Raw genomic sequence first — 12,013 nt, 5'->3', positions numbered from 1 at the left:
TGCCTGTCCCGCTGAGTTACTCCAGCGTTTTGTGTCTATCTTCAGTTTAAACCAGCATCTGCAGTTCCTTCCTACGCTTTAAGGTCAATGTATGGTCAACCTTTTTATTATGTCTAACCTTTAGGTACCAGTGTAGTGCTCCCACTTGTCTGCTCTTGGATTAAGTAATCAGGTGTTCAAAGAGACAGGTATATGCACAAACCTCAAGAATAGGGTGCCACCTGCTTAGACCCTCCCAGAACCATTACAATGAATCATTGTGAATGCAATTCTTTACAAGAAATCTGAATTTAAATGTTTGTGGTATTAAGACATTTTTGGCAGACGATGCAGATATTTATTTATTGAGCGAAACAAAGCATCGATTCAGCCAATAGACCACAAATAGGTGGAATAACATTCAGCCACATAATAGGTCTCTAATACAATATGCATTATTATAGTTTCGTAGTGACGTGCTTTCAAAGATTTGTACATACGCAGCCAACTCTGCATAAATAAATAATTTAACCCGATTTATTGTCACAAATACACATTCCTGGCCAAAGATCTTTGTTCCTGGCTGCCATATGCTGAGACAGCGCCAACATTTCTTAATCAGCCCAAAACCGGTCAATTGTTCTCTCCCTTCCTAGCCTCACTCTCCAGCCGGTGCCACTATTACTGATTCTACCACGGTTTTGCCTTACCCAGCATTTCTCTTTTTAAGCCTCAAAAGCTCCATATCTTTTGTCGCTCTCACTCTTTCTCCTCTCTTTAGCTTCACATTAGCAAGTTACATTGTTAAACAACCTTTTAGACAATGTTTCCTGATGGGCACTGGGGAGTTTGAAAGACTTGGTGCAGCATTGTCTAGTTGGCAGGTGGAAGGTGAACACGTCATTTCTGCTTGAGGTGGAGGTGTGTCTTTGTGGTCAGATACCATTATAATTACTCCTCACCAGAGTAAAACCTCCTAACATTGCAACCGAGGCTCCCTGTTCTGTTTCCACTGCCTTTACTGCCTTGTGCTGGTGAATTGATATTGTCACCAATAACATGGCTGTGAGAATACGTGAACTAGAATATCACTGCCCGTGCTGACTCTTCTGGACACTTAATGCCCACCAGTTACATACATTAAACAACACTGCCTTTTCTGTCCCTCTGCACTGCCACCACATTGTTGATTGCGGACAAATTTTAATTTATTTTTTATTTACTCCACGTTATTCTGAATTAAAAAAAATTAAATTGTAATGTTTTATTTTTAACTGTCTGCTGTATATCGTGTTTTTATTCTTTTGCGAGCAAAGCACCAAGGCAAATTCCTTGTATGTATACATTCTTGGCTAATACATTTTTATTCATACATTCATTTATTCATTCAATCATTCACATTCATTCATTCATTCATTCAAGTGTTCAGGTACTTACTTAAAATTCCAAGGGTGAATGGTAGAACAGTGGGCTCTGCATAGCAGGAAGGCCAAACATAAACTGCTACGTCTGTGCATAGATGACAGCTGGATCTAATGTACCTCCAACAATCAAAGGTTTTATCGGCCAAGATTTGTTGTCTCATGCTGGGGACTCTCATGGATCCTGGAGGATAAGATTAGGCGTAGCGGTGATGTCCACAAAACAGACACCCATCCCTGTCATTTGCAACATAAAATCGCAGCCAGCACGGGGATTGGTGGAGAAGTGGAAAATCAGCCTTCTCGGTGTGGGGGGTTAAATGTACAACATGGGCTGTCACTGTTTATTCAACCCATATTTGGTGGTATTTTGTTTCTGAATGTAGGCAGCAAGCCAGAATGAATTTGGGTTTGTGAGTTTTTAATCCCGAGTCCAAAATTGCTCTTAAATCCTGTGATTAGGAAAGGAAGTCCATTGCTGGAGAAGTTACCCAGTGCCAAAGCTCAGCATCTGATCTGAGTGGAACCGGGACGAGGGGTAAGAATGATAGCACCCACACCTAGGGCCATGGACTAGGACAGTGCCCTCCTGAGCTATGATAAATGGCACAGCAACTTTGCCAAGTTTTCCTGATGTGAGGCCAAACAGAACTGATGATTGGTGGAATGAAAGGAGTGGGAGGGATTGTTGTTTAGATTAATTTGGCACGGGAATGGGAACGACAAAACATGAGAAATTGATCAAAATAACATAGGTAATTCAGTTCAGTTTAGTTAATTGTCATGTGTACCAAGGTATAGTGAAAAACCTTTGTTGCGTGCTAACCAGTCAGCTTTTCTCCAGAGATGCTGTCTGACCTGCCGAGTTAAGCCAGCTTTTTGTGTCTATCAGTGGAAAGACAATACACGATTACAATCGAACCATTTTACAGTGTATAGATACATGATAAGGGAACAAAGTTTAGTGCAAGGTAAAGCCACTAAAATCTGATCAAAGATCCAAGGGTCACCAATGAGGTAGATAGTAGTTCGGGACTGCTCATAAAGCGTCAAATACAATAAACAATATCCCGATGAAAGAAAATAGCAAAAGTGATGAACTAATTACAGGTGTTAATCTGTATGTACACCAATGTCTGTGGTGTAACCAGTAGGCTGTTGAGCTGCACATATTGTCATCTGAAATTGAGAAGTGTTTGCAACCATAAGATAATATTCCTGATGGATGTAGCAGAAGGGGAGGGGAGGGCTTGCATTGATTAAGGATGTTGACCATTTCTAAACAGAAACGAGACACATGATGGATTAGAAACGTTGTCAGTGAAGGCATAACAAAAATAGAGCAGTTATAGTTCATAAGGTTCATATGCAAATAATATGATATATATGAGCACTCCAAATGTATTGCACAGCCAGCAAAGTATTTTTGAAATCACTAATGTGAGCATAATTTAATGCATACCAAGGCTCCACAAATTAGAATAAGCTAATGACTAGATAATGACAATCAAGAGACTACAGGTGCTGGAAACAATCAGCAGGTCTGGCAATGACTTGAATGTTGCCAGATGTACTGAATAATCGGATGATGTTTAGTGATGTTGGTTGAGCAATATGTTTTCCCTATCCTGCTCTGATATACTGCAATCTATATCTTGCAATCTGCACAAAAAGGCAGACAGGATCTTGGCCCAATCTGCAAAGGACTTCTCCGACAGTGCAACCTTTCCCCCCACCTATTACCTATTGCTGTATTGTACTCTGTTTCTCTCAGATGCTCAGAAATAAGAAAGACAGAAACCATGCTCTGCAAATTTGGCCATAATTAACACTAACAACGTTGCAAATGGCAGGTTTCGTTGTGAGAAACAATGTGATGTCCTACAATATGCCCATCAATAAGAAGAGCAACGCCAGCAAATTGCTGAAGTGTTTGAGCTTCATGTTTACCATCCAGTGTTTTTACTGAAAGCTGTGAATTGGTGGGATGTAAGGGGCTTTTGACCAACTGTTCCCTATCATTGATGCTCTTAGTCCACCAGGCCTAATTTTCTACTAGGGTACTGGTGGCAGAACAGTGCAACACAATTAAATGCTTCCCTGGGGTGGGAAGATTGCAACCTTCACGTGGTCCGCCCTGTTTCGATGAATGCAATCAACCCGGCGTGCACAATCAAATATGATCAAATAGAACAAGTTGTCCTACAACTCTAGGCTGTGCATGCCATACGCAAGAATAAGACAAAATCATTCCCCCCCCCACACTTTTATACATCAAGAAATTGAACCACTAGAGGTTGTCAAGGGATATTAAGATTTCTACTGTTCTAACATGGTCTCACAAAGGCCACCAGTTTGTGCTTTTCCAGGAATAATAGATGGAAGTTGACAGCACTCTCGAACCCCTCACATATTCCAATATTTTGATATGATATAGAAAGTGTCCCATTGAATCTACATCATTCATTCCCTTGTAACCTATTCTCCACTTAATTCTCCCTAGATTACACTCGCACATATTTGATACGAGAGAGGAACCTAGAGCACCAACTTGAAACTCACGTAGACATCATCTAAGATTGAACCTGCATCACCTGAGCTATGAGGCAGCAGCTTTACTGGCTCTGCCACTTGTGTCTTCCCACTTCCACTAATAACCTGAACAATAACAATAAAAAAACAAACCTTTTGGCACTGGATCCGAGCGTGTATCCATTATTGATTTGAGTATAGGAGCAGGGAGGTTCAACTGCAGTTGTACAGAGTCTTGGTGAGACCACACCTGGAGTATTGCGTACAGTTTTTGTCTCCTAATCTGAGGAAGGACATTCTTGCCATAGAGGGAGTACAGAGAAGGTTCACCAGACTGATTCCTGGGATATCAGAACTTTCATATGAAGAAAGCCTGGATAGACTTTTCTTGTACTCGCTAGAATTTAGAAGATTGAGGGGGGATCTTATAGAAATGTACAAAATTCTTAAGGGGTTGGACAGGCTAGATGCAGGAAGATTGTTCCCGATGTTGGGGAAGTCCAGAACAAGGGGTCACAGTTTAAGGATAAGGGGGAAATCTTTTAGGACCAAGATGAGAAAAATATTTTTCACACAGAGAGTGGTGAATCTCTGGAATTCTCTGCCACAGAATTTATTTGAGGCCAGTTCATTGGCTATATTTAAGAGGGCCCTTGTGGCTAAGGGGATCAGGGGGTATGGAGAGAAGGCAGGTACAGGATACTGAGTTGGATGATCAGCCATGATCATATTGAAAGGTGGTGCAGGCTTGAAGAGACGAATGGCCTACTCCCGCACCCATGTTTCTATGTGCATGCAGCGAAACCAGGAGAGGAGACTGCTTGCAAAGATCCTGTTTAAACACTGTGCTTGGAGCAATGCATGCCTAAGTCATCCTCCACCACTGAAGATAAATAGGAGCAGATGCTTTCCCCAGAGGAAGGGAAGGAATATGATGGACATGTATTCTGAAGTTCCCTCTCCAGCTGCCTCTCACAAGTTCAGATCACAATGGGCCCTGTGATGTTCTATTAGATACAGGTTGCCAGTGAACATTATTATCAAGGACATAAAACAATTTGCTGTGAGAACTCAGGGTCGAGCAGCATTTATGCGTGGAGAGGATTGTTGATGCTTTGGGCTGAGTTCCTACATCAGGGCACCTACATTGGAGCATTAACAAGGGAGTTGTATGAACATTGTGGTTTAATGTCAAAATACTACCCCCTTTCTTCTGATTTTGATTTTAAAAGACACTTTACTCTTCTTCCTCAAGGCATTCTTGGAAAAGTATGGCTATCTTAAAGCTGGGCCCCTCGATGGACTGAACTCTGCACAAGTTAAGGAAGCAGTGAGGTAAGGCTTTCACACAGAGGCATGGGCACTGTGCACTGTAAAGGTAACATCCTGCAGCATCTGCAGAGCCAAGACAATGGACTTCATTCGGTGCTTGCTGTGAACACACAGTTAAAAATAGCCAGACCTTAACCAGGCAATCAGTATAATAACCTCCTCCTTTCAGTGATTCATTCTGGGACTGAAAGTTTTGGTTTGATAGGTTATGTTGAAGGAACATAAGCGAAAGATAGTGTTGAGAATACAGGAAAGGACTAGCTTCCATTATAGCGATAGATAACTGAATGAAGACTTACTTTATTGCCTGAGCTGTTATCTGGAGGTTGGTACTGCTTTCAGCTTTCTAAAGTGTGGAGTGACAACTGTTGAGCAAGGCCCCCATAGCGCAGCAAGAAGACCCGCTGCCTCACGGCTCCAGAGACCTGGGTTCAAAGCTGACGTCTGGCACTGTCTGTGTGGAGTTTGCAAGATCTTCAACTCAGCATTCACTGGAATCACTGGTTTCTTCCCACATCCCAGGGACATACTGGTTAGTAAATTAATAAGAGAGTATAAATTGCACAGTGTCAGTTGGTGCTGGAAAAATAGTCTGGGGAGTTAACGTAGAGGCAAGATGGAAAATGTAGACATGTAAGTATAGATATGTACCTGATGAATAGTATGCACACAGTGGGCTGAAGGGCCTGTTTCATGACACTGGTCCATGATGGTGTTGCCAGTTGCAATACTTCCCCCTCGCATTGAGCCATCAATCTTTGCACTCTTTGAATATGGGCTAAGACTCCCATGCTTATTCTTTCCATGTATCTTCTCGGCAGAGACAAGAAATGTCCTCCCATCAGTTGAATTTGAATTCAAGAATTGATTGTGGTGGAATATTAAAACTTGATACCCTTACACCACATTGCATGGGTTACGGCCCCTAGACCATACCAACGTAATGCAAGAAATAATAAGCATTGCAACATCTAAAGCTAGGCAGTTTCCTTGCATTAGAGGTCAGAATATTGGCAGCAGAGCAATGTTATACTTGACTCGCTGGCAGTTTTTAGTCACACAGACTCCTTGCTTGCACTAAGCATGGGTTTATTCAAAGTGATATTTGATAACCTTTTCCAACCACATTTGGGAGGGGTTGTCTTGATTTATAGCTTGCTGTTTCTTGTAATAAATTTAAATTGCTTCAAGTTCCCATTCCAAGTCTATCCAGGGGAGCAAACCCTTACTCAGTGAACGAGAGGCTGCAATAATTCAGAGCAACTTAATGGCTGGAGTTCCTGCCCTGATCATAAGCATGAACCAACCCAAAACATTCTGAGCAGCCGAAGAGCAGCTCACTGCTTATTGTTGCTTCTCTCCACCGCCTGCTACGTCCATCTCCCTCCATGGTCCTTGTCTCGTGTAGGCCCAGACTACTTGCAGCCTTCACTGTCCTGTCTTCCAGTTCTTGCCCTCACTAGCATGTGGCACTGTGAGTAATCCAGGGACCATTACCATTGAAATCTTTTTTTTTTTTTTTAACCCTTTGCCTAACTCCCTATATTCATTTTGGAGGACCTCGTCTCTTTTCCCATCCATGTCATTTTTGCCAATGCACGCAATAATGCCTGGCTGCTCATCCTCCCGCTTCAGAATGTTCTGCTCAAAGAAATATTGCTAAATGTTCTGAGAGTACCTGTCTTCACCTCTCAGGTTGAGAGTTCAAATTCCACTGCCATTAGCTGGCAAATGGAATTTCAGTAATTCAATGCTATTTAGATAGAATGCAGGCAAAACAACTGCAAATGCTGCCAGAATGTTATTAAATCTCACCTGGCTCATTAAACCCTTTCATGGGCAGGAGCCTGCCACTCCTATCCTGCCTTCTCTCGAGGTTATTTAAGTCACAGACGGTATGACTGCCTCTCATTGCTGTAACATGTGCAATTAATTACCCCCCACAACCACCCGATCATAATCATAGCTCACACAACAGAAGTTGGTTGTAAATAAAAATGAACTGCCAATGTTGCAAAATAAAAACAGAAAATGCTGGAAAAACTCCAAGAGAGAGAGGGGGACCTCGAGGTTTTGCTGAAGCACATATTGCTCTTTGGAAAGAAACGATGTGACTTGTGCCACAAAACCCCGATTGGAAGAGATGCTGGAATATACATCAGGTTTCAGCATTACAGTAGCTGAAAAAATGTGTAGGAAAGAACTGCAGATGCTTGTTTAAATCGAAGACAGGCAGCATCTCTGGAGAGAAGGAATTGGTGACGTTTCAGTCTGAAGAAGGGTCTTGACACGAAGCGTCACCCATTCCTTCTCTCCTCCAGAGATGCTGCCTGTCCCGCTGAGTTACTCCAGCATTTTCTGTCTATTAACAGTAGCTGAAGTTTGCTTTAGAAATAGTGAACCCACAGCAATGGGAAGCTGAAACACAACCTGGAAATTTCAGTGAACAACTCATATATATTTCATATCTTCTGATCATTTGCTGCATTTTGTTCCTTCTGTAGTAATAGTTTAGTAAAAAAAACAAAGTGCTGGAGGAATTCAGTGGGTCAGATAGCAACTGTGGAGGGAATGGACAGACCACGTTTCAGATTGGGACCCATCTTTAGACTAATAGGTGGGAGAAGGTTGGAAATGAATTGTTTGGGTGGGGCTATACCTGGCTGGAGACAGGTGGGTACAGGTGACAGGTGAGGAACTGCAGATGCTGGTTCAAACCGAAGATAGACACAAAAAGCTAGAGTCCCTCAGTGGGACAGGCAGCATCCTTCTCTCCAGAGATGCTGCCTGTCCCGCTGAGTATCTCCAGCTCTTTGTGTCTATCTTGGGGTACAGATGAAGGGATTGACTGGCAAATGGGTGGAGTAAGTGGCAAAGGGTAGGGGTAAAAAGGAAACAAAAGTGCATCAGGTAAGGAAAAGAAGAGGAGTGAAATGTAAAGCGGGAAAGAGTGAAATGGGTGGGGAGAGACGGGGGAGGAGAAATAAGTAGGATAAAAGGAAAAGAGAGGTGAGCATATGGACAAGGGAAAATGAACTCGGTGATTGGGGTGGTGGGAGAAATGTGCTTGCGTTGGGGTAGGAATGAGGGCAGGGGAAAGGGAGGGGAGGTAGTGGGTATTATTATTTGAAAATGTAGAATTCAATGTTTGTTCCTACCCAAGCAGAATATGAGGTACTGTTCCTTTAGTATAGCTCGTTTTCCAGATGTTACTCCTTACCTCTGTGTAGTTTTGCAGATGTTGATTCTTCGCTGTATGTGGTTTTCCAGATCTTGGCCTTTTAATATTTGTGGATCTTTTGTTATATGAGGTTTCCCTGCTGTTGACTGAATAATGTACACAGTTTCTCAGGTGTTTACCCTTTACTGCAACTAGTTTGTTAGATGTTGATCCTTTACTGTGAGTAGTTTGTCAGATGTTCGTTCTGTGAGCATACAGTTCCCCCAATGTACAGTTTGCAAAGTATTGTTTCCTGAATGTTATTCTTAAATCTTCATCCTGTATTTGATACAGTTCCCCAGATCTGGTGCCAGGCATGGTTCCAAGTGGAAGCTTGCTCTCCAGTACTTGGGCCTGATCACCAGTAATTAGCCTGGAAGGTAGTGGAGAGCTTAATCTCCTGATCATCTTACACACTGATCGTTAACCCAGATACTGAGACTGACTGTTTAAGAAGGAACTGCAGATGCTGGAAAATCGAAGGTAGACAAAAGTGTTGAAGGAAATAGGCAAAGTTTCGGGCTGAAACCCTTCTTCAGAGTGAAGAAGGGAAGGAGACAGCAAGGGCTAACGGAATTGGGAGAATTCAGTGTTTATACCGCTAGGGTGCAGACTGCCCAAGCGGAATATGAGGTGGTGCTCACTCTGGCCATGGAGGAGGCCCAGGACAGAGAGGTCGGATATGGAATGGGAGGGGGGGTTGAAATGCTGAGCCATTAAGCGGACCGAGTGGAGGTGTAAAACCACATCTGGAACGTTGCCTATTTCCTTCGCTCCATAGATGCTGCTGCACCCGCTGAGTTTTTCCAACACTTTTGTCTATCTACTGAGACTGACTGTTGTCACCCTAACTGTTGGCCCTGTTGGAATCTAGTTCAGAGCAGATTCACGATTAACTCTTGTGTAGCCCAGTCACTCTGAGCCTTCAATAGCCCAGCAGCCAGCACGACCCCAAGCAATATATTTACTTTAAAAGTTTAAAAAAACTGCGGATGCTTGAAATCTAAAATAAATTCAGCAAAATGCTGCCAGCATTCAGTAGGTCAGGCTGCTGAAAGCAAAACAGAGATAACCTTTCAGGTCAAAACCCTTTCATTCTGTCAAAGAGTCATAGAAACATAGAAAATAGGTGCAGGAGTAGGCCATTCAGCCCTTCAAGCCAGCACCGCCATTCAATGTGATCATGACTGATCATCCAAAATCAGTACCCTGTTCCAGTTTTCCCCCCATATCCCTTGATTCCCTTTGCCCTAAGAGCTAAATCTAACTCTCTCTTGAAAACATCCAGTGAATGGGCCTTCACGGCCTTATGTGGCAGAGAATTCCACAGATTCACGACTCTCTGGGTGAAAAGGTTTAAACAATTTAAACAATTAAAACAAAACATAAAGCACTGGAAGAACTAGCAGGTCAGGCAGTATCTGTGGATGGAATGGACAGATTATATTTCTGGTCGGGACCATTCTTCCAACACACAGGTAATATTTCAGGTCAGGTCCCTTCTTCAAACTGACAGATGATATCTTTGGTCGAGGCCCTTCTTCAGAGATGACATTTCGATTCGGGATGTTGCCTGACCTGCTGAGTCTCACCAGCACTTTGCATATTTCTCAAGATGACAGCATCTGCAGTTTCTGGTGTCTCTTATTTTTAAATCCTGGTAGATTTAGATTACATTCACACATAGGAGGAAATATATTTTCCTCATTCCCCTTCCCTCCACCCCTCTTATGATCTCATCTATTTCCACCTGACCCTTCTTCAGTCTGATTACAGGGGAGAGCAGGAAGAAGGATTCGTCACCTATCCATGTTCGAAACGTCACCTATCCATGTTCTCCGGGGATGCTGTCTGACATGCTGAGTTACTCCAGCATTTTGTGTCTATCCTTGGTATTACCCAGCATCTGCAGTTCCTTGTTATTACCTGGATGGTTCTGGACATACTTGAGATTTATAGGATTGGAAAGTCAGGAATATGGAAATGTTGAAGGTGGATTGGGAACTTTGGAGAATTGGAGGGATAGCAGTGGTTGGTGGAAAGAAAGAGGTTTTCTCATTAGTATTGAATGCTTTCAGCCTCATGAACCCTGCAGCAGTTGCCCCTCACAAGCTGTTGCCTGCTTCCCTCTGTCAGTTTACTGCCCTTGAACTGCAAAATACTGCATTTCAAGGGTACGTATCCCCCATCTCTGCTCAATTAAACCTGTCCCTTCCCACTCACCCCATCTGTACTCAACTAAACTTGTCCCTGCTCACCTTCTCCACCATGGTCCGGTTTGGCTCAGCCACCAAGCACGACACCTGGAGGCTGCAGCGAATCGTCCGATCAGCTGAGAAGGTTATTGGCTGCAACCTTCCCTCCATTGATGAACTGTGCACTGCAAGGGCCAGGAAGCGAGCGGGCAAGATCATCTCGGACTCCTCTCACCCTGGCCACAAACTCTTTGAATCACTTCCCTCTGGAAGGCGACTCCAGACTGTCAAAGCTGCCACAGCCAGACATAAAAACAGTTTTTATCCACGAGTAGTTGCTCTACTCAACAGCCAAAAATCTGTAGCCTCCCTTTGATCTGGTATTTTGTTGGTTCACATGCTTGATCAATGTTGTTTTATCATTAATGTTTTATTATTATTAATGTTTAGTGTTTTTTGAGTCACTCGTAACTGTCACTGTATGTCATGTTGTTACGTGGGCGGAGCACCAAGACAAATTCCTTGTATGTGAATACTTGGCCAATAAACTTACTTACTTACAGCTGTCCCTGGCTTGAAGAAGGGTCTCGACCCAAAACATCACTCATTCCTTCACTCCAGAGATGCTGCCTGTCCCGCTGGGTTACCGGCATTTATGTGTCTATCTCCTGCTCAACTAAACCCATCCTGCTCAACTAAACTCATCCCTCCTCAACTAAACCAGGGCCTATTCAGCAAATCTGTTTTGCATCCTTTCCAGGATTTTGATATTTTCCCCACTACAGGCTCACAATTGGACATAATGTTCTCCCCGCAGCCTAAACAATGATCAGGACCACCTTTGCATTGCCTCTTTGTTTTTTTATGAAACCTTGAGCTTTATAGATTGTTTATAATGTTTTTGTCAGCTTTCAAAAAAATGTCTGAAAGGCTAAAGTTCCCTGCTTTATTGTATGTGTATAACTCTGCACCAAATTCCTTGTTCTAAACTGTTTCACCCCATTTTCATCTGCAGTAATGTTATCAATAGCCTGACATAGAGCAGTGATGATTAGCTTTAGAGTCGAGCTGGTGGAATGTGAAGGAGCAGAGGGATTTGCTAAAGGAGTGGTTGAGGGGAGGAAGAGGCTCCAATGAATCATAAACATGGGCGTAACCAATTGCACCAAACGGCCTGTGTTGTGCTGTGTGTTCAGTTTTTTCTTGAAGTTACTCCAACAGTATTGTGCTACCAAAATAAAGAGTTAATATTTATAATGCCAGATGTCCCACATTATTTGTACAATCAAAAAAGTTCCCTTTTAAAATGTTGGTCCTGTAGTAAGCAACAGGAC

General features: G+C 42.9%; 1 protein-coding gene across 1 annotated transcript in view; it reads left to right on the top strand.

The window, feature by feature from the left end:
- The window catches only part of mmp28 (matrix metallopeptidase 28), a 56,085-nt gene that overhangs the window by 11,618 nt on the left and 32,454 nt on the right, over positions 1-12,013 (top strand). The window contains exon 2 of the mRNA XM_055657876.1: positions 5,188-5,267. Coding sequence (XP_055513851.1) covers positions 5,188-5,267 — 80 coding nt within the window. The remainder of the gene's footprint in view (positions 1-5,187; positions 5,268-12,013) is intronic.

The sequence above is a fragment of the Leucoraja erinacea genome, chromosome 28 (assembly GCF_028641065.1).
Source record: "Leucoraja erinacea ecotype New England chromosome 28, Leri_hhj_1, whole genome shotgun sequence".
In the NCBI taxonomy this organism is placed as follows: Eukaryota; Metazoa; Chordata; class Chondrichthyes; order Rajiformes; family Rajidae; genus Leucoraja; species Leucoraja erinaceus.
Note: the sequence above shows the minus strand (reverse complement) of the source record. Positions and strands in the feature narration are given on the sequence as shown.